Below are 23962 nucleotides of genomic sequence, written 5' to 3'. Positions count from 1 at the left end.
ATTCACTGGCAATTAGAGACATTTTACTGTCCGGTAGATTTTTTTCCACGAAACAAAGACCTCTAAAATTCAAAGACAACAAAAGAAAATTAAATAGTTGATGCGCAAACTGAATGCAAATACACGAGTATAGTTGATCGAGATTTCTTTCTTTAGATATTTTAAACCATAAAACATTTTTTAATAAAGACCTTGCTTTCGAGAGACACATCCCATGCATTGGACAAATCAACGCTTATGAAGAAACGGTTGATTAGAGAACATGACATCTGTCATTTGGATTGCACAGGCAAACAAAATTGCCTTTCTTAGAATTTACACCTACCATTAAATTCAACTAAAAAAACGTCATATATTTTGAAATTGATTTTTAGAAATGCAAGGTGACCACGGAAAAATGACTATGTAATGGTTCTTGTAATATAGTTATTTCTACTTCTTAAAATATAAGAAATACAAATATTGTCATTAAGCAACAAAAATGATATCCTAATTCTACACCACTGCCCACCGAAATAAAAAAAAGCAAAGAATTTTTTATGCTTATTTTTTTTTTAATTTGAATCAAAAAATATAAAATACAATGTTTCTTCAGAGTTCCACTTCAAATCCTGAAAAAAAAAGAGAAAAAAAAAAATCAATAATGAATCAACAATAATCAATACATATTTATTTGTCTTTCCACTTCGATGATTACATACATGTAAATATTTTACCCAAGCTTTAAATTGGCAATCTAAAGCTTTTTTAAAATTATTAATATATCAGTACATAACAGAAATGCGAGCCGCTGATTTTAAGTGTATAAAATAAAATTATGAGCAAATTTTATCATTAAATAGGTACGACTATTCAACTTCGGTTTATCTCATTATACCTGTCATTTACAACTTTTTCATGTATTACTCACGTGTCCAAGTTGCAAACGACTTTAAATTCAACTAGTCATAAAAGACCAGCCCATTATATTTATTCATAATGTGCTGGGACTGAAAGGGGGATCGGGTAATCCCCTCTCCCCCGAAGATTAAAAATATACTTATAATAATTCATACCGCTGTATAAGGCTCTATGATATCATATAAGTAGAGCCGTTTGCACTTATAATGTTAATGTTTCAACAAAGGTATAGTTAACAATACTACACCGGCATATACCGCTCTTGGTTTCAAAATCTTTAAAACATACATTTCTTTCCTCATAGCTGTAATGATTATATTATAGTTTTACTAACAGCGTGCCAGTTTGCTTGTCGGACCGTGCTGAAATTTTGTACGCTGTTTATCATATTACTCATCGATTGGTTGTTCGATTTCATTGAAGTTAATACTAATTTGCATATCAAGCACAGAACCCAGAAACGCACTGGCCAATGACATTACATGGTTTTTGGGGTAGTGAATATCAACACGTGGACAGTATAAAGCTTGTTGTTTGTTAAATGTATTGAATGTATATGCCTAGAAATGTGATTTATAGTAGTATGCCTACACCATTTTACTCGGACCTCCTTGACGGGGTCTTCTGAATATGGTACTAAAAGTTACATACTGTTTCATCAATATTCATATCGGTAACAAAACGCTAGAAAGGGGAAGATGGACAATGTAATCAAATGAAATAAACGTCGCATTAATCGAATACTCCCCGGTAAATCTATTTATACTGGGAGCGGAAGCGCTGTTGCATGAAATAACCAGTCTTGAAGTAAACTAAATATTACGAAAACTATCGGATAGTTACGAAGTTATAAACGTAAAGAAATAAATTCAACAAACAACAGGCTTTATACTGTCCACGTGTTGATATTCACTATCAAAACATCATGCAATGTCATTGGTCAGTGCGTTTCTGAGTTCAGTGTTTGATATGCAAATTAGCATTCACATCAATGAAATCAAACAACCAATCGGTGAGGAATACAATAATCGGCATACAAATTTGTTAGCCCGGCCCGACAAGCAAACTGGCACGCTGTTAAAACGATAATAAAAGCTTTAGAGATCCGTGCAAGAATAGTTTATCTTCCGACAATTCTGGGGTTCCAAATAGGGGGAACTATACGAGGAACGTGTCTTTAAAATTCCAACGCCCACATCACCGTTTTTCTTTTATAAAAACAAAGCACAAAATAATCCCTATCAAAAACATGAAAGACTCTCACACCATGTTCGACATTTAAAGACGAAACAAGATATTTTACAAAATACTCTTATTTCCCCCAAAGAGCCTCTTTAAAATCATCAAAACAAACTCCTCAGTGACACGAGATTACCCAGAATGCCACAAAGTGAGTACAATACCTCAAAGACCATGGAATTGGAATATACCATTTAAAGTTTTTAAAAGGGGGTAAATATGGTCATTTTAAACATTAACAATTGACTTTTTAAAAATATAAACTTAAAATCGCAAAACAATTGTAGATATACTTTATACACTACATATGTATATATATCAACGCATTTGAGGACTTACATATACAAGGAATGATTTAATGTAAACAATAAAACCCCTTTTACTATAAAATGAATTATCCTCCATAAAAAAGGTATGACCAGGTAAACAAGTACAAACTCAGTACCCTAGAATTTTCCCTTGAAAACGACTATGGCAATTTCAGCAGAAGAAATTTTGGTGAGTATCTTAATAATGACAATTTATCTTGGTTATGGTTATTGCATTCAACAAAATACTTCTTAATACATGTAGTTGTTTTACTTTATTATGCATGCTATAAACCATGATCGCCTAAAATGGACTTTGACCAAAAACCATGTGCTCTGTACGTTTTCATGGCAAGGTTGTGAGTGTATGGTCCTTCAGACCTTATTTCACCGCTAAAAAATTCCTTTATAACCTTTTTTCTTATTATTCCCCTACCGGTTTTAACCGGAGGAGACTATAGCTTTCCTCTGCGTCCGTCAGTCCGTCTGTCCGTCCGTCTGTCTGTCCCACTTCAGTTTTCCACATTTTTTTTCTTTATGCGTTTGAGGAATAATATGAAATTTGCTGAACAGCTTCAAAATGTCAAACTACAGATCAAGTTTACACTTTTGTGGCGTCTGGTTGACATATTTTCGAGAAAATAATTTTTTTTAATTCCAAATTTTTAATGTTCGGGTTCGATATTCTGCATAACAGTGTATTGTTTTCACAATTTCCACAAACCTGTTGGGGACGTGTATTGCTTATGCAATATTCTCAGAATGCTTGTTTTAGAAGTGTAATAGATAATAAATAGATGTGTTAATAATCATTAAGTAAAACTCGAAAACAACTGATTGTTTTTGGCACGTAGCACCAAGACCCCCTCCCTCCACTTCTTCATTAATGAAATTAACATTCAACAATTAAATTATCATGGACCCCCCCCCCCTTCCACTTTAAACAAAATGTAAAAAATAAAAAATTGACATGAAATAAAAGCAAATTAAGTAATAGTTACTCCATATAATATTGTTGGTTATAGGCAGATACCCGATGGGCGTGGTCATAATGACACGAGGGAGCGTAGCTCCCGAGTGTCGTTATGACCACGCCCATCGGGTATCTGCCCATAATCAACAATATTAAATGGGGTAAGTTACTTGTACCATAGTTTACGATTATTCATTTTATCTTATAATTATAGTAATATGGTCTTTATCTATATACAATGTACTTCGTGAATTTCCAAAATGACTTCATTTATTTTCTATCCCTGACAAAGATTAACTATTCTTCATTTTTTAAGAACATTCATAGTTATAATGACTAGATTGACTTCTCATTGTTATATTTTTATTTCATATTCATTCATTTTCTGACTTATAGTATCGATATTTGCTTCAAAGAATTAAATTAATTAACACAATTTTATTTGATACTCTGTATCAATGTATGTTTTTTAAAAGTGGCTGAAAAATCATGTACGTATATATATTTTCAACAAAATTAATCAATAAGCAAAAAAAATATTATTCAAGAAATGCATGTCGTGAAACCATGAAAGGTAAATGTCAACTCCGATTGGCTACAGCTATTCACTCTGTCCACAAAACAAGTTTTCTATTCAAACGCTTTCCTATCACGTGATTGACTTTCTATAAAACCTTTAAACAGGATACCCCTATTTCATTTAACACGCGTTTCTCTACTTGTCCGCACATATGGAGAGGAATATTAAAATAGAGTCTTTCTGACAAAGCCATTGCCGATATTGTTTTCTCTCGAGCTAAAAGTGAGATTTATTCGACGAACTAAGTTAGTCGAGTCATTTATCCGTGTTAAGTTTTGGCAATTTTGATCTGGAGGAACCTCTTGCTATGAAGTATTATGGACGCGCTTAAAAACAACTTTGTTGATGTTGTTTTTACTCGAGATAGTGGGCGGAGTTTTAAAAAAGTGTAGGGTATTTACATATAACCCACACTTTTAACAATAGAAAACTCGCAAAGCTATGGTACAAGCTATACTATACAACACCAGCCCCATACATAGAAGTGGTGCAGTTTGTTTACATGTAAAAATAACGACTCTCGATGTAAGTTGATTTTACGAGACCTGTTGCGCGTTTCAGAGAGAGTTCCGAGACAAGTAAAGAGATGATATGGGATATAAACCGACATCAAACTGAATTGTCCAGAGGCCAAAGTCTAAATAATCAAAAATTTGTAAAAATGCTTGCAAATAAGTGAAACCATATATTATAACATTTGAATTTAAAAAATTTTTCTTTGTAAAATTGGATCTCCTAATGTGGCCCCACTCTATTCCTGAAAAATATGATTTTGACGGATTTGAATCTAATTTATCTAAGGTTGCATTCACTAAATGTGCACTTTTTCTAAGAAATTTTTTATTTTGAAATGACTTCATCTGTGAATCCTATACTAACATTCGTGAATACTGTTCCATCGTACATTAATTTCATCCTATTGTGAGTGGATCCTATCCTATCGTTTATCTTGTAAACAAATAACAATGCGGTTTCTGTAAGTGTGTTTAACTGTATGTTCCTATGTAAAACTCCGTTCCCCCATTGTGGCCCCACTTTACCCTGGGAAACCATAATTTGAACAAACTTGATTCTAATTAACTGAGGATGCTTCAACACAAGTTTAAACTTTTCTGGCCAAATGATTTTTGAGAAGATTTTTGAAATATATCAACAAATCCTAATTATCTCTTCTTTAAAGAGAGCGTGGCCCTTCAGGACCACCCCCTGGGCCTATGACCTACATACCATTTAAATACCCTTGACACAAGGAACAAGAATATGGTTAAGGGGTGGTGACTGATCATTTTAAAAGATATTTGGGCAATTCCTGTAAGGGGGGTCGGGTCAGGACCACCCCCTGGGCATATGACCTTCATACCATTTGAAGCCCCTTGACAAAAGGAACAAAAATATATATGGTTTAGGGGTGGTGATCTCAACCACTTTCAAGATATTTGTGCACTTCCTGTTTGAGGGGTGTCAGGGCCACTCGCGGGGCCCATGACCTACATACCATGTGATTCCCCTTGACACAAGGAACAAGAATATATATGGTTTAGGGGTGATCTCGACCGTTTTCAAGATATTCGGGCACTTCCTGTTTGAGGAGGGTCAGGACCACCCCCAGGACCCATGACCTACATACCATTCGATTCCCTTTAACACATGGAACAAAAATATATATGATTTAGGGATGGGGTTCTCAACCATTTTTAAGATATTTGGGCACTTCCTGTTTGAGGGGGGTCAGGACCACCCGCGGGGCCCATGACCTACATACCATTTGATTCCCTTTAACACACGGAACAAGAATATATATGGTTTAGGGGTTATCTCGACCGTTTTCAAGATATTCTGGCACTTCCTGTTTGAGGAGGGTCAGGACCACCCCCGGGACCCATGACCTACATACCATTTGATTCCCTTTAACACATGGAACAAAAATATATATGATTTAGGGATGGAGTTCTCAACCATTTTTAAGATATTTGGGCACTTCCTGTTTGAGGGGGGTCAGGACCACCCCCAGGGCCCATGACCTACATACCATTTGATTCCCTTTAACACACGGAACAAGAATATATATGGTTTAGGGGTGATCTCGACCGTTTTCAAGATATTCGGGCACTTCCTGTTTAAGAAGGGTCAGGACAACCCCCGGGACCCATGACCTACATACCATTTGATTCTCTTTAACACATGGAACAAGAATATACATTGTATATGGTTTAGGGGTCGGAATCTAACAGTTTCTGAGATATGATATATGGTCATTTCCAATTCCTTTTGGGGTGGGGATGACCAAAGGGGTCAGATTTAATAAACCCTATATACTGCCTGTAACAGTCAATATATGATTTTAAAACCCCTATATTATTACCTTTGTCCGTTTTTAAGTTATAACCATTTACAAAAGAGTCTACAATTTTTCCCATAAGGTTCAATGTTAGACCCCATGACCTTTTAAATAGTTGCTGAGAAAAATGTATCAATTATGTCTGTTATGGACAGACAGAAGGACACATAAGGGTAAAACAGTATAACCCCCTGCTTTGGAGCGGAGGTATAACTATTAACTAACTGTCCTAATGGGACTAAAACCCCTGCACCACTAATTTCAAATGGGAAAAATTACTGATTTGAATAATAAAGGTTTGGAACACTTACAAATAAAAAAAGATATAGAATTGTTAAAAAAAAAAAAAATTAACAAAGAAAAATTAAAGTCAAAATTGTCACAACTGTTGTAAAGAAAAACCAACAAAATGACAGTAGCCCCTCCCTTTGCAGTAGGTAGCCAAGCAATGCTTTTCTGTTGATAAAACTTTGAATATCTTTCTAATAAGAGTCTCGACAGATGCAGTTAGTTGTTTCAAATTTTCCTCACTTTTTCCTATGGTACAATGGAACTCCATATCAGAAAATTGATCCCATAGGACTATGATTTTCTTTGATGAGCTTGTAAAATTTGATAAACTCCCAAATCATTACCATAATTACCATACTATGTAAAAAAAAAAATAATAATAATATTACAATTTTAAAGCTATACACGCTATAATTTACCGGTACATCAATTTTGAATGACAGTGAAAACGCATGTGTTTGTCTACTTATAAAAGTTATCCTTAATCTGTAAATTACAATGGTGAATTCCATCTCCTTACAAAGATATAGATTTTTAATTGTTCATTTTCCTGCCAGAAAAATATACTTTTTCATGAATATTGATGAAGGAAGAGCAAACCGACCTCATTGCGCATGTCCGCGGAGAACTAAGTGGTCGTTATTGTTTGTCTAATTAAATATCCAACTTGATTTTTAATATGCTTAACAGTTGTTAATTTGAAATACATACATGTATAATGAGTAAAATGCGTTTGTCATTCACGATACCCTTACTTCTGCATTAACACTTATGGGATCTATAAATAGCACATAGGCAGGGTTGTCTCTAAGACACGGGGAGCGGGGAATTCCCCCGCCTAAAGTGACATAATTACCCGGCTATTTTTGGATATTAAACACAATCTAGCTATAAGATAGACCCCCAGACCCCTTCTACTTTTTTATTTCTTCCATCTACTTGAATTTTTAGAGACAACCCTGCATAGGGGAAAAACACAGGTCTACGTCATTTTTTTAAAGGAAGTATTCATATCTACTCACAGGCTTGTATTTTTTTATTTCGTTTGTACTCGTTTATCGGACAAATTTATGCTTTACTGAAAATATCCTTTCCTTTGTGAAACTATCAGAATTATGAAGGTGTTGACCCTTCACCAGTTTTTGGTATAATAGACTAAATTTAGCTGTCGATATCACGTGATAGATTGATATTCATGAGGAGGCATTACTTTCCTGGCAGGAAAATAAATATTTTTTATTGTTAAATATTTGATATATATGTTACGTGATCGAATTGAGCATTATAATTAACAGTATAAAGGTAACTTTTATTAGTAATCAAACACATATACATTTTCCTCTTTATTCAAAATTGACGCAAATTATAGCGTGTATAGCTTTAAAATTGCCAAAACACTACAATCATATGAGTAATTTTGAATTTCATTTAAATTAATGCCCTATAGGGCCGCTTCAATTTACTTGACTAATAAATTTAAACAACTTCTAAAAATAGTTAACTTCATTATTAATAATGATATTATTTATTTCCTTATAATGATAGAAACTCTTGTTTTACATGAAAAAGTTTTAAAATAGCCCCAAAACCACTGCCTATTTTACAGATTATCAATTTTCCCTAATCACATGTTCCATCTAAACTCAATCGCAACTTCTTGGGCCTTTCCGACAGGCTCGGTATTACCTAGGCGTCCACGACAACCCCCCTTTTTATATAACTTGATATAAATACAACACATTTTATGATCTGTTGAGATGTAAGCTGGACTTCATTAAAGAAAATGATATACCCTAAAATATAACACAGAAGCGACTTATAAGGCTTTCTAGCGGATACTTATTTTAATGGGAATTTTGTATAAAATTCTAACATTCGGTAACGTTAATACATTCGAGGTGTTTTTCCGAGCCTGCCGGAAAGGCCCGAGAAGTTGCGATTGCATCTACACTATGGCTCAGATAATGCCCCCCTTGGAACAAATGAATTCAGCCACACTTGTCTTTGATGTTCTTATAAGCTCCTAAGAATTTATCATTAACCAACAAATATTTTGCATAAGACATTTGACAAAGTTGCATCTACAGACAGACGGACAGGCTGAATCCAATATACCCCCATAAACTTCGTTTGCGGGGTTATATTAAGTCAACATTTAACAAGACGTTGGAATCCAATTGGTACAAAAATATATCCTAAGATATGTCATGCCTAAACAAATAGTATGTTAAAATTTCAAGCATCTGCAATAAATAGTTGCTGAAAAATTTGTTTGAAAATTTACATTTTTTACCCTAACATGTCCAACTTACCAAAAATGTTTTCAATTCTCTAATTTCAGAAATCCACCTACGACTTCTTTGTCGTGCTGGAGGAAGGGGAGGAAAGGAAGTTCCTGTCCAGGACTGGGCAGGAATTCTCCCGTTTTTTAACCACGCTTCTCAACCTAAAGAACGGTAGTAAGATGTTGATTTCCACTGAGAACAAGTTCTCTAAGCTTCCGGGTGAAGTGTTTAAGACTGCGGCAGACGCATTCTATGCAACACAGTTCAACTTCACTATGAGAAGAGGAACCATTGTAAGTACCATCAACTACAAATTAAGTGGTAACTTTTAACAATTATAAACAATCATATTTACAATTAAATCAAAAAGATTTGTACAAGCATATAAGGGCTTAAACAAAAGGCCCATGGGCAACATCCTCAGGTCATAAGCAATCTTTGTGTGAAGCAAGAATTTCCAATGTTTCTCTATAAGTAACATATGGACCAGATACAAATTGTGCACTTTTTCTGCCAGTGACCTTGACCTTGCCCGAATGACTTTAGGTCAAGGTGATGACACATTCTTAGGTCGTAAGCAATCTATATGTAAGGCAAGACCTTCCAATGTTTCTCCATAAGAAAGATGTGGACCAGACACGAACTTTGCATAGACAGAGGGATTGACATGGTGATTTTTGCATTTAACATTTAACCATAGATAAGGCCAAAATAGAATTCTTGTTTGTTTGGAATTGCCTGCCGCTTCATTGAGATACCTCCCACTGATAAAATTTTATTAGAAAGAAAGTATAAAAAAAAAATTATACAGAGATTTTTATTTTCCCATCAATTCATAATTACTTTATAATATACCTCAGTTTTGAAAAATAAAAAAATATTTATCTTCCTCCCTTCTGGGTCTAGATACCCCCAGGTCGCAATTCCAAACAAGCACTTTTTTAAGGCTGGCTTAACCCCCATAGAAAATATGCACATGTTCACAAAATTTAATTCTGTCATTTTGATTGAATGAAAGATTGAAATAATGAACTATGACTTTTTTGTAATTATAAAACAGGTCCAGCAAAATCATTTGAATTTTATAAAAAAAGAGATTTTGTATAGTGAACTAAGTGGTTTGTAACTTTGGTGCAATTCCTAAAAAAAAAAAGAAAACAAATGCAAGTCACACATTTTACCATAAGTTTAAATGCTTCTTTTTCTCACAGCTCAAACAGCTCCCAGATTCTGATAAAGATGTCCTCATCAAAAAATGGGAAGAGGACATCAGACTGTTCCTTTCTCCAGAGGCCATTTCTGTTGGCGATGCTCTGGAACTGCAAGAAGGGTCCAGAGTTACTGTCAGAGGGACAGTTAAAGAGGTAACTGATTGACATGAAGATCCTTAATCAGTTTGTCTAAAAAAATACAATAAAAGATAAAATACCTTATTCGCTCAAAACAAAATGTGTGTTTCCAGTAACCTGAATAACCCTAATTTTACACCCTAGGACTTTTCATACAACTCCAGATAGCAACACACAATTGGTTTTAAGTGTGCATTTGTGTTATTGAATTTAAAACAAAGTAAATACTTCCCCAAATAAACTGGCATTTCATAAATTGATTAAACATGTAGATGTATGCTATGGAATCATTAAAATCAACGACGTTATTTTGCATGGTGTGATGAAGTTGAATTCAGTTTATGTCAGTTTTTATTTTGTTTGTGTAAATAGTTGTAATTTTGGACCATGTTGTGTTCCATATTAATCAATTGAGAGTGTTCGGTAGTAGGGCTATTTTTTGTATAACCGGTTTGGGGAGTTAGAGCCGTGGCTGCTTGTCAAGTGTGCGGCCACGTTGTTGAATTCGTCCTCCAGTTTGTTAGTGTGGTAGACTGGTAGCCATAAATTACTGTGAATCTGTTTGGGCATTTGTTTTTCTCCAGCCGGTAAATTTTTGTATGTATTTTGTCTGTTTCATAGTATATTTACGGGGTGTGGTCTTTGTTATTTTCGTTGTATAAATGAATATGTCTTTAGGTAATTATTGTTTCAGTGCAGGGATAGTTATATCGTTAAAGCCGTTGGGTCAGTAGTGAAACGTCAGTGAAGGCTTAGTGTAGCATATGTTGGGCAGGACTAGGACCGAGTACTATTAACGGAGCAGCGCGTGATGCAAGTGGGACGCACGGGAGCTCGTGTTTGAACATTTATTGTCAGGAGGCCCTGTGTGGATAGTTTTCCAGTGAGAGACCTTCGAGTCTGGGACTGGAAACAGGATATTTTGTTTACGTGTTTTGTGTGCTATTGAGGCCCAGTGGTTACTATTTTAGGGTGGCTTTTGCTATTATTTGATGCCAAACTTTCAATTCTATTTTATGATTAAATGATTTATCAGTTAACCTAGTGATAAAAGTTGATTGTTTAATTACAGATAACATTCCAATTTACTTTTTCTGTGAAATTACATATAACAGTATTGGTAATTTTGATTTGTTGGTTTATTCCTTTATTGTTATAGCTATATTTAGCCAGCGTTTAAAGCATTTATTTGTTTCATATAGATACTGACAATTGAATGTGTTAAAGATTAATTCACTGTTGTTTCGTTGTCAGTGTTGATTGATTAACTTTTTAAAGTTATATTTTCTTTCTTTGTGAGAGTGAGGATGTGTGTTTGTGAGTGCGAGTCTCTTCATATTCTATTATTTTATTTTGTTTTGTTGATAAATAAATTCATTTTGTTTTGTTTATTTTACTGTTTGTCGTTTTCGCTATCACCCCCACACAATCCAAAAAGAACTTCATTACACATGGCAAATAGTTTTTAAATGTATTTGAATTACACATTTTTTATAACATAAATTCTATAAATAAGTTTCCTTAAAGAACTATGCTTCAGAATACATTACATCGAATTTATCGTTTTATTTTCGAGAACCAAGTCCTGTCAGCTGTGAAGACTTGTGCATAGGTCCAAACACTGTTTCACTTCCGGTTTGCCAGAGTAATTGCAGAGGAGAGTTGATTTAAATTAACTGCGAAAAATTAGAGTATTTAGAAAGTTTTAACTGTCCTTTCTATGCTATATTTAAAGAGACAGTACAACTGAAAACACGTGTGAATAACCTCAGATTTACCCATTGTATTGTTAGGAAATAAGAAATAACGTTGATTCTAATAGTTGCAATACATAAAAGTCCCTTTCACCTGTGTTTTCCCCAGGCCGTTTTTGCATGGCGGTACCGCCATGCATTGAAGATCCCCCACCATGCATCACACAGTGCCACCATGCTTCCCGCTATGCATGTTTATTTCAAAGCAAAATTCTTTTTCCAATTATTACACAACTTAACTGTAATTAGTAGATATAAATAGAGGCGTGATCGGTTAAAGGACTTAGCTTATTTTTGAGAGATGATTTATTGGTAATTAATGCGTAAATAGAGGCGTGATTACTTCTTGTTTTAATATAATGTGCTTTTTTTCGACATCTCTGCCATTATCAAATGTTGTGGATTTTCCAAGATCTAATAATAGCACAATGTTCACTCGATGGTGTTAGCTTGGATTCGATATGCTTGAACTATTTATTTGCCGCAAGGATATTGGAAACTTGAGAAAATGTACACAACAAAGAAAAAAAACTAGTTATTAGCAGGAAATGCACGGAAGCGATGTCACATGACTAGAAACATCGTATATTGTATGCCAATGAAAATGATTGACTGTGTACATACATGTAAACAGGGAAGGGGACTTGTGTCAAGATATCACAGAAACTTTCATATAAACCCCCAATTTAAACAAGAAATATTGTTCAACACCCCCCTAAATAAATCTCCTCTATATAATATGTAGAAGAAGGAGTGGGACAGAAGCTGATGTTGAACTGCCATGGGAATCTTATAATTCTTGTGTTTTGTGAAAACTTGTGAGGACCAACCTCTTAAATAACTGATTTTGAAAAAAAATGTTATTAGTTTTGCCAGAAAAAAACAGATATTAGAATATAATTATGAATTAAAATGATCGATACTTGTTGATGTAGATTTCATCAAAATGCATCAATTATAGTACATATCACGTAGTACGTTTCATCAAATGCGCCGCGCACTTATTCTGACAAACTTCCCCCGGCCCATGCTTTAAAAATTTTCTGGGGAAAACACTACTTTTACATACCTAATTAACGTGCTTTGAGCATTGCAGTTCGCAAAAAGATCCTAAACATTTCTTTGTACCAGTATATGGGATATAAAGTTAACCTAAATCAAACTCTGAACCCCAAGAACTGTATAGGGACCAAAATCTACACCATTAAAAAGAATCACCCAGCTGATAAGTTTCTGAGAAGATTCTAAAAGGTTTCCTCTATAAAAACCTACGTTAAAGATTCAACCCCCCCCCCTCCCCATTGTGGCCTCACCCTACCCCCAGGGTTTTATGATTTTCACAATTTTTGAATGTACATTACCTGAAGATGCTTCCACACAAGTTTTAGCTTTCCTGGCAAATTAGTTTCTGAGAAGAGGATTTTTGCAAATTTTCAATAATTCTTTATCTATCCCCATTGTGGCCCACTCTACCCCAGGAGGTCATGATTTTCACAACTTTGGATCTACACTACCTGAGCATGCTACCACGCAGGCTTCCGCTTTCCTGGCTAATTAGTTTCTGAGAAGATTTTTGAAGATATCCTCTATAAATTCCTATGTTAGAAATTCAACCCCCTCATTTTGGCCCCAACCTACACCCAGGGCTCATGATTTTCACAACTTTACATCTACGTTTTCTGATGATGCTTTCACACAAGTTTCAGCTTAATTGGCGAATTAGTTTCCGAGAAGATTTTTAAAGATATCATTTTACAATTATTCCTAATAAACTTCCCTTGAAAAAAAGCGTGGTCCTTAATTTTCACAACTTAGAATCGCTTTGTGCCAAGTTTTGTTGAAATTGGCCCAGTATAGTTCTTGAGAATATGACGAAAATGAGAAAAGTTTACAGACAGACAGACAAAATGTGATCAGAAAAGCTCACTCGAGCTTTCAGCTCAGATGAGCCAAAAAATGATTCTACACAACCAAATCTATTATGGGCTGCATAAACTTTTTTATCACCCTAACATCATTTTTTTAACACATCAAAACCAAATTTTAAACTTGAAATTCTTAACCGCAAAACATCAACTCTGACATTGATTCAATTCACTTGTCTAAATAAACTTTTTTCTTGTTTATAATTGATGTATATTTATAGCATACTTTCATGGTTTTGGTGATGATTGTATTTCAGGTCTCTGATGTCTTTGTGTCAAAAACGTCCACCCACAGGGTGGTTAGACTAGACCAAGGGGGTGGCGTTTCAATTAAGTTGTGGGGATGCAAGTCCTCCATTTCCCCAGGTATAGGCTCAAGCATTGAAGCAAAATGTTTGAAGGTCGCTTCATACAAAGACAAAAAGGAGTTCCATTCAACACAAAGTACTACCATCAAAGTAAGAGAAATATTATTTGACAAACATTTTGAAATCTAATTACTTTTAATATGCATCTATTTTGAAAAACATGAACTAAAAGTGTGAATAAATGCAATACATTTTTTTAAAAAAGCTCAAGACTACCTTGATCACCAAAAGTGTACTCGTTATTGACGATTCATTTAGAAACACCTTTTAAAAACAAATATAAAGACAAATGTTAGTTGACTTCTTTGTAATAAATAAAATCTATTAGTTTAAGTCTTACACCGGTAATTAAATTAAAATTAATTACAAATTGACTTAGCAAATTCCTAGTAAAAAGTTTTGCATTTAAAAAATCTTAAGTTAAAAATATCTTAAAGTTAAAAAAATTGTAGATCTATATTTTTTTCACTATTTAAACAAAAGTAATAAGTATTAAAAGTATGGTTGTATTTAATTCTATAATATTGTATATTGCTGCATGATAAAAACTCAATTGATTTAAGAAATACATGGGTCCAAATGACAGGGACCAAAAAGATCAGGGGGAGATAAAAGAAAGCATCCATTCATGTTGTTTACATTTACAAATTAAAAGTACAATTCTGCTTTACACGGAAGTATGTCATCTTTTATTCTTGAAACACGTAAGAAAAATTGATACTTATTCCTGCGGATTTAATGATAGCACGAGTTGTTTGGCTCCTTAAAAATGCAACTTTAGGTCATACGATCCCTAGATATGGCTTTTGAGCTTTGCTTACCACCATAACAGGTTTTAAATACACTAAACAAAAGTCTTATGTGTTCAGCCAATATAAAGTATCATCATAAAAAGTAAACGCATTTGTTTGTTTTGTTTTTGATTTGGCCAATTTCTATCTGTAACTCAATCAAGATTTTTCAGATGTCCCCATACCAAAACATTCTCACAATTTGCTCATGAGCAGCTCACGTGAGGACTAACAAGATTTCCTCACGTGAGTTGCTCATGTGAGTCTTATGTGCAATTTAACATGCAAATTAGGTAAAATGCTCACGTGAGAAAAATTCTGCACACGAGCATTTTTTGCTCACGTGAGGAATAGACCTGCTCACCAAGAGTTTTGCTCACATGAGGCTCATGAGGCTTATGAGACTCATGAGGCTCATGTGCAACAGTTGCTCACTTCAAAGACAATGGACAAAAATTGAAATTAAAATCATCAATATATATTTACATCAGTCATTTTAAAAATACAATTTCATACATTGTTTAACATTACATTTACATAAATCTTTAGAAAGTTTACCAATAATAAATGCTGGCATGTTGAAACTTGTATTGCAGTTTGATCACACAAAGCAGTGTAGCACACAGACGGACTTGGAAAAAAAATCACAGTTCACAGTAGGCAAAGTTCAATTTAACCATACAAAGTAGTTCATAAGTGCTGCACGAACACTGGCTGCATTACAATCGATCGAGGCATTCGTCTCCAACATTCCAAATGTCCTTTTTTTGACAGTCTCGTGTCTCACATGCTCTCTGATTTCACACATAAACTGTAAACCACACAAACGGCTGACTACCAGAACATCACAATAATATCCAAATTGACACAACCAGACTTCAGCATGTATAACTTCTCCATTACTTAAATTACGTCTTCACTTTTTTTGTTGCATCATTCATAAAATCAGCGAGCTTTTCATGGTTTTCTTCAGGTCTGTGCAACTCAGGGCAGGCCTATTGGAAAGATAAATAAATTTGATATCAGTGAAATTGTTAAAAGTTTTCATATTTCAAGCAGTTTTTAAGAAAATCATTATATAATACTGCAACTATCAATATTATCAGATTCTACACAAGAAAACATGAACTCTTTTCTTCGTGTCATAAAATCGTTAATCAGTGTTAATAATAAAAAATATGTAGTTAGAAATTATTGTCAAGTAAAATGTCAAAGAAAAAAATAACGTGTGTTTTATTACATTTGATACACCGGTATTTGCCCGATGGTCAGTTGTAAATTGTTTAACCCCGTTTTAAAGGTAGATGCTAAGATCACAGTATTTCGTTTCATATTCATTCTAATTACAAACACGTTTAACTGCCATTCAAGTGATTCAAAGAATATATTTTAACAAGTTAATGCTCAACTTACTTGAAGTGCTCATACAGAAGATGCAGGGGGTGTCGACACTCGATTCATTCATTCAGATTCTTCCTCTGTTCAGCCGTGGATTTTTCACACTAAAACACTCCATAGACGAATACCCCATTGACAACGTAGTTTTTAACCTTATCAACCGGTAGTACCGTACAGAATCAGATAATTCCCTTTTTAATTCATTTCACCGTCATCTATGATGGTAGACAACATGGCGGAATCGAATATGAAAATTGGCGGCTGGCATTTAATCGACCAATGAGCGCGCGCGTAGTTTAGACTGGTTCCCCCGCCACTGCGTTATTTACTTCGTTTTGGGCGGGAGCGAGAACCAGACTAGCGGGTAACTTTACATTAAAACAAAAGTAAAAGTAGAAACAAACAGCTTACGAAAAATCACAATATCAAGCGGTTTTGTCAGATTCTCATATCTAAATAGTAAGTTGAGTGATAATTGAATTTAGGAAAAAAAATTAAAGAATATAACGTTACCAAAAAAAAAAAAAACCGGACAGATTTGTGTTCACGAAAAAAAAAATGGGGTGGGGGAGGGGGTGTCAAAATGTACTTGTTAACAAAATTTTGCAATTGCTTACGTGAGGAAAACGGACGTTTTTTTTTTTCATTTTGATTTAACTTTGATACTGCATATACTGACTAAGTCCAATTTCCTAACCTCTTGCTCACGTGAGAAAGTTGAACTTAGAAAAAAAATCTACCGTCAATGTATCTGTATAGCCTGTTGCTTACGTGAGCAATTCGAATAGAATTTTGCTCATGAGCAATCAGGTGAGCAAATTTTTGCACATGTGCATTTTGGTTAGTATTTTCCTCCCTAACAGAGACTAACAATCTGCACATGAGCAAAATGAATTCCTACCTAATTTGCATACATTTCTTACTAGATTCTCATGTGCTTCTCATGAGCTGCTCATGAGCATTTGTTAGAATGTTTGGTACGGGTCTTTTAGATTGGTCATAAATTTACACAAACTTGATTAGAATCTAAATTCAACACTGCATCTTTGTGATATGTACAAATCAGAAATAATTCAATATATATTGTAAGCATAAAAAATCTTTCTCAAAAATTTAAGAAAATTAGAGGAAATGTGGGCTTAGCTTTTAGATGACAAAAAATATAGTGACCTTCAACGATCTAAATGCCAAAACAAGCTTATCTTTTAAAAGATTGGTGAGCTAGTGCCGTAGCCTTCCTAAAACAAGAAGCAGATTTCTAAATCATTGATTTAAATTCCTGAATCGATTAATTAACAATAAGAAGGCACAGTGGTGTACTGGAACTGTGCTGGAGTGAGGGTCTCAATTTAGAATAGTGAATCTAGAGTGGGCTTAACATTGGCAATGGCATATCTCATTGATTTGTGCCAAAATCATTGTTTCTACTGTTATTTCAATTTTGAGGTGAAAATTTTCAAGAACCATTGGCTCTTGAGCGCTAGCAATAAGATTCTCAAATTTGACCAAACTGATACTATTATTTTGTCATATGGTCTGTTTGTTTGAAAATTTCATGAATTTTGAAATACAAGATACACGTCTGATAATGAGAAGACCTCTTCTTTAACAGTTAATAAAAAATAAAAATTAAAGTACTCTAGTGTTAGCCACATTGAATTACCTATATGAATAAAATATATCACATTGAAGAGACTTTATTACCTCACTGAACTGCAAATCATTGGCTTCCTGGCACTTTATATTTCTTTTAATACTTTCAGGAGGTTGAAGAGCAAGAGAAATCATTTGCAGGAATAATTACCAGCATCGATTTTGACAGGTAGTCTAAATAAATGAAATTTTATTATTATAATTATTTTAATCAATAAAGAGCTATTCTGATATGCAGGAGTTATGTACTCATTATTACATCAACAATATCTTATGTTATAAAGAGGTCCATGGGCCACACAAACCAACTGAGTAGAAATAGTCATAATGAAATCTGATTTATGGAGACATACACAAACAAGATGTAATTATAATCGTGGCGATTATAAAGTCTTCCAAACAAAAGGGAGTAGGGATGACTCACCTGGGTCAAACTTTACAGACAAAAAGATTCAAAACTTGATTATTTTTATTTCTGTAGGGGGTCATTAACTATACATCAGGTGAACCAACATGAACCAAGGAAAAAGAATATATATGGTTAAAGGGTGTTTAGGGGTAGGGATCTCAACCAATTCAAGATAATTGGGCACTTCCTGTTCGAGGGGGGGGGGGGTCAGGACCACCCCAGGGGCCAATGACCTACATACCATTTGATGCTCTTTAAAATTGACACAAGGAACAAGAATATATACATGTATAGTTTAAGGATAGGGAGGTCAACCATTTTCAAGATATTTGGGCACTTCCAATTCCTGGGGGGTGGGGATGACTCCATGGGTCAGATCTAATTAACCCCATATAATACCTATACCAGTCAATATATCATTCTAAAAGCTTTTTGTAATTATATCTGTCCATCTTCAAGTTATAATAATTTCCAAAAAAGTCCACGTTCTTTCCAATAAGGTTCAATGTTAGACCCCACCCATTTGACCCCCCAGAAAAGGGGTTGGCCAACCCCCAAATGAGACAAATCAAACCAGGATGCAGATCTAGATATGCAGGCCTATCATATCCTAGAATTTTGCACAATTCTGTTCAGCCCTCTCTGAGCAACACGACGAACTAGATCAGAGTGTGAAAGAAGAAGAATAAGAACCGTACACAAACAATAAGTCTCCAAACTTCGTTTGGGAGACTAATATATCTGCAGAATGTGGTAGAAAAGATTCTATATGAACATGATAAAATAAATTTCAAATTTTTATCAAGATATTATGCTTTACATTGATCCCCTTTTATTACAAAACAATTTCATAGTCATACCATATACTGAGAACTGCAGTTCTCAAGAAGATCATATATTTAAACTTACATCAAACTTTACACCCATTTAGGGCCAAAAATAGTCATGGGGCCACAGTCTAAGCAACTGAAAATGAAAAACATATAAAGGTTTTGGGTTTGAGTTTTTCAGAATATTTTACTTTTTTCCCAATGTAATATATGGAATCCTCCAATTTTAGTCCCACCGGAGAATTCCCCAGCCTTAAATGACGCAATTACCCGGCTATTATTGCATTTCAAACACAATCTAGCTATAAGCTAGACCCCCCAGACCCCTTTTACTTTTTAATTTCCTTCTACTACAATTTTTAGAGACAACCCTGCTAATGATATTGTTTTATAAAATATAAACCTTCAAAATGATGAGCTTATTATTCTTTGCTAATCAAAAGTGTACACACCTTTTTTCTTTTTTTCAGTGGACTTGCCGATGTTGAGGTAAAGGGGATTGAGGAATCGGTTTTAATTCCTCCTGCACTCCTCCAAGAACTCTTTCCCACCAGTGTGTTCTCCACGAGAATACCACTCACTGGAATAAAAGTGGGGAACAAACTTGTTAAAATGTAAGTTTAAATAATTTTAAGTCATTAATGAATATTGTTTCAAATTATTAAAAAGAGGAGCATCCCCTCTTGAAATGAAAATATTGTGCGTGGAAAATTTCCACGCATTATTTTCAAAAACATGTAATTGAAGAGACGAAATATTTAGCTAGTTAAAAACAAATTTGAATTAAAATATTTACTTTATTCCTATCACCATGCACGCTCTTGGGTGTATTGATGGGGAATAATTGCATTTCCGTGGTTGTACAATTCCTCCCAAAACTAGCGAAAACACACCACAAAAGTGTTAACCTTTAGTAATATAGTTTTTTAAATTCTCTTTATTCAGCGATATACATTAGCAACATTACGCATTTAGACAATAAATGTAGGCAAATTTAAGTTTCATATTCAAAATTTAACGTAGCTAAGATCTGGCAATTTATAGTCTGCTTTACAGAATGAATCTTAATGATAATCTGTACTTTATTGTAATCAAAACTCCCATTCCTAACATTTTACAAAAGAAATCAGAACACTATAATCAATATTACTCCAGAAAAGGGCTTGGACGATTCTGTACTTAGCCTATTCGGTACATATCACGATACATGAGATGCGATATGATACATATCACGATACATTGCAACTAAATGAAAAAAATGAATAAGGGTTAAAAATTTATTCAATCTGGCGATGTATTACCACATGTCCAATGTTATTTTGATATATTTAAGAAAAGCATTGCACAATTTACAAAGTACTTAAGTCTCATATACACTACTTTTTCATAAACAAGTAATCCAAAAGTTGTCCACACTCCAGATTTAGCTTCCTTCATGTTTCAACAGTTTTGACAACTTTACCAGGTTTTCCGCCATTTTTGTACTTTCATTTTAGGCGTGCAGACTAAAAATAGCCGATAAATGAAGCTCGGATATTTTTGGAAAATAAAAAAAAAGTTCGCTTACGTATCGTTGTATTAATGGTAAATGTATCCAAATATCGTCAAAATAAATATCGTGATGCACCGGTGGATCGTCCCATCCCTACTCCAGAACTCTCAATTTTGTATATTTTATTTTTATCAAGAAAAATGCAGATAACTTTCTTATAAAGCCATCATTAAAACATGCTTTTATGTACTCCAACTCGCAGAATAAAATCCAGTATCAAAGTCTTTTTCTTTACCCATAACCGGCGACATTGACATCTTTCCGACCACTCTCTCCAACTCTCTGGCCAACACTCTTCACTAATTACTACAATGAACCAACTGTGTCGTTAACATATCTTGTGGGCACTAAAATAGAAAAAAAACTTTGAATTTCTAACCATTCTAAATTCTGCGTTGGGTAAAATAGGCCTATAGATTTTTCTAACTTGATTAGTAGTCCAAACTCTGATGTATACATTTACACAAGTTTGGAACAATTCCCCTTTATCGAGACAGTCTAAATTCTGCGTTGGGTAAAATATAAATTGTTCAAAATTGACGAGTAGTCCAAATTCTGATGATTCCCCTTTAGCAATGTTTAGCGAGACAATATTGCTAAAGCGAGATCAAAACATTCCCGTAAAAGATTTTCATGATGTACTTCATATAATGAAAAATCTTAATAAAAGAAAAAAATCGTAAAATATAGTATCTCTAGAATCATGATGAAACCCACTTACTCATGATCATGACTTCTGCCTCTGCTACTCATTTCCCGCGCACAATATGTGGAATGGATAGAATGACAGATAGTTTCGAATAAAAGATCTGTAAAAAGTTTCATTGAATGTTTCGTTTGAATGTTGTTTTTAAAAATCAATTTTCAGACCATTTATTTTACTCCTCTGCATCATGATATTTTTATTTACTATTCGAAAATGCGAAACTATCGTAAATATTTTTTATGTGTCTATTTACCACAATGAACCCAAATAAACCCACAAAACAATCCATCTAAATACCTTATCAAATTTTAAAATACTTTATGTATTTCCTTCTTTGGATTTCTGTTTATTATATACGTCTCAAAAATATAAGCTTATTAAATTGATAATACTGCACAGGCACCTAGCCTGGGGGGGGGGAGGGGGGGGGGGGGGTAACAAAACGTTTGGGGGAGGGGGCAGTGGGCACTCAGTTTTGTCGCAGCAAAGCCTTTTAATTTACGTACTTTTTTGTGACCATGTGAAAAATTGAAGTAAAAATAACAAAAAATGAACAGTGAAATTGAAGTTTGAGGTATACTGTAGCCCCCCCCCCCCCCCCCCCCCGGATTAGGATTTTTCTAATTTTGGGAGGTAATTTTTTTTCGGGCTTGTCAATATTGTTTGGATGAGTCCCCCTCCCCCCCCTAACTTTCAAAAACGAAGCTACGTACATACATGCTGCAACTTTTCATTACATTCATCATAGATTATTATTCATTTTGCAGACAAAGACAGACCGGCAGCCTTGGTAAGACAAGACAGAAGAGGGAATAATGGAATCCTCGCCTGTTTGAAGATCTTTTTTTTTCTATGTTTTGTGTAACTTTTTTCCTATTTCTTTTTAACGTGTTTAATTATAATATTCCATTTATTAAATAGAAATATGACCTTCAGATATTTTATATATTTTCAATTTCCAATACATTCATTTCATGCTCAAAATAATTCCCCTTTATAAAAGACAATCGATCTATTCTGTATTTGAAAAAATAACAATGCGTAAACTTATTTTATTTTTATACTCAAGTTTATAAAGTGACGTATACGTTCGATGGGCCGGTTGTTTATTCATCAAGTTATTATATGTCTCTGTATTTGTTTATAAAACACATCTCGCTATATAATGAATCATTTACTTACTTAATTACTTACTTATAACATTCAGAAAAATTATCATTGATCAGTCATGTAGTGTTATCATTATTATAATTTTACGAAAATGCATTTGAACATTGTTAAGATTTTAATAATCTTATTCATGATAAATAACATAAGCTGAATTCAGGTATTTCAACGAGTATTCCCTTGGTTTATATCATTATTTTTTAGTCATGTCTTTTAAATCATTGTGAAAGGTCTGATAATTTTTCTTCATACTTTGAGTGATTTATATGTAAGCTATTCGTGTTTTGTTTTCTTTGTTTTCCACTGTGTTGTATTAAGCTAAATCGTTTTTTTTCTTGTTGTTTTTTTTTTTACCCAATTCATATCATTCCTGTGTAATTTGATTGAGATAGCTTCAGTTTTATATAACAGTATCCAATCTTTTGTAGAATAATTATCAAATTCCTGAATTATAACAAAGCATAAATATCCTGCACAGTGTTAATTGAAATTTTCATGATAAGTTCAGTTTCTTTAAGTCTAACTTTTTTTTTAATCTTTTGCTCCATTTGTCTTCATAATGCTGTACATGTACAATACTTGCCTTTTCAAACTTCTATTCAAATAAAAATGTACAAGCATCCTCTCTTATTTCTAGTTATTATTCTGGAAAGAATTACAGAAACAATTATACAAAAGTCTTATATCATTTTTAAATGACACCCGTATGTAAGGTTGTAGAGTTCCGGTTCTGGTACTTCTGGTTTTGATAGGGAAAATACTAGAAATTGAATGAAACGCAATATCTTGCTAGGTTTTTTAGTTAGAACATTCAAATTTTAGAATCAGATGTATCACGTCTAGCTGTACAAATTTGTAAGCGTAGGCATTTCTCTATCTTTTGCCGTTTTTTTTTTTTTAGATATAAGGTTCCAACATTGAGAAAAGGGGGGATAAAAAAAATAAAAAATCCAACAAACCTTCGGAATATTATAAGACTTACAGACATTATTTAAATGGAAGAAGTTAAGATATATCAAAGTTTCATTGAAAAGTATTGAGTACTTCCGGTTTTATGAGCCGATGAAAATTATCTATGGGAGTTTCAATGTTAATGTAACGTTTTTCAAATAGTTTTCACGGAAATATTTTTATATTTTGTATTTG

At 33.8% G+C, this 23962-nt stretch overlaps 1 protein-coding gene and 1 long non-coding RNA gene across 7 annotated transcripts; one reads left to right on the top strand and one right to left on the bottom strand.

The window, feature by feature from the left end:
* Positions 1-533: 533 nt before the first annotated feature.
* LOC109620800 (uncharacterized) lies at positions 534-16994 on the bottom strand. Of its 5 annotated transcripts, XR_010713050.1 has the most exons (7): positions 16515-16994; positions 14527-16096; positions 14169-14347; positions 11814-11939; positions 10096-10314; positions 8942-9221; positions 534-611 (listed from the first exon to the last, which is right to left on the bottom strand). It is a non-coding gene; the product is annotated as an uncharacterized lncRNA (long non-coding RNA). The 5 variants fall into 5 exon arrangements; XR_010713048.1 differs by lacking the exon at positions 11814-11939 and having other exon boundaries at positions 16515-16993; XR_010713051.1 differs by lacking the exon at positions 11814-11939 and having other exon boundaries at positions 8942-9075; positions 16515-16993.
* Positions 14173-23416, top strand: LOC109618210 (uncharacterized). 2 transcript variants are annotated; one of them, XM_066081858.1, is made up of 4 exons: positions 14173-14400; positions 18263-18321; positions 19862-20005; positions 22417-23406. In XM_066081858.1, exons 1-4 carry the CDS (start codon positions 14173-14175, stop codon positions 22463-22465), a joined length of 480 nt encoding a protein of 159 aa, XP_065937930.1. In that variant the 3' UTR covers positions 22466-23406. The 2 variants fall into 2 exon arrangements, 1 of the variants encoding a protein (XP_065937930.1); XR_010713046.1 differs by lacking the exon at positions 14173-14400 and adding an exon at positions 14935-15014 and having other exon boundaries at positions 22417-23416.
* Positions 23417-23962: the final 546 nt, after the last annotated feature.

Source organism: Magallana gigas, chromosome 4, assembly GCF_963853765.1.
Source record: "Magallana gigas chromosome 4, xbMagGiga1.1, whole genome shotgun sequence".
Classification (NCBI taxonomy): domain Eukaryota; kingdom Metazoa; phylum Mollusca; class Bivalvia; order Ostreida; family Ostreidae; genus Magallana; species Magallana gigas.
Note: the sequence above shows the minus strand (reverse complement) of the source record. Positions and strands in the feature narration are given on the sequence as shown.

Coding starts and splice junctions, on each gene's coding strand:
- LOC109618210 (XM_066081858.1), top strand. CDS start 14,173: ATGGTTTTGGTGATGATTGTATTTCAGGTCTCTGATGTCTTTGTGTCA. Junction 18,322..19,861: donor ACCAGCATCGATTTTGACAG/GTAGTCTAAATA, acceptor TCTTTTTTTCAG/TGGACTTGCCGATGTTGAGG. Junction 20,006..22,416: donor GGGAACAAACTTGTTAAAAT/GTAAGTTTAAAT, acceptor TTCATTTTGCAG/ACAAAGACAGACCGGCAGCC.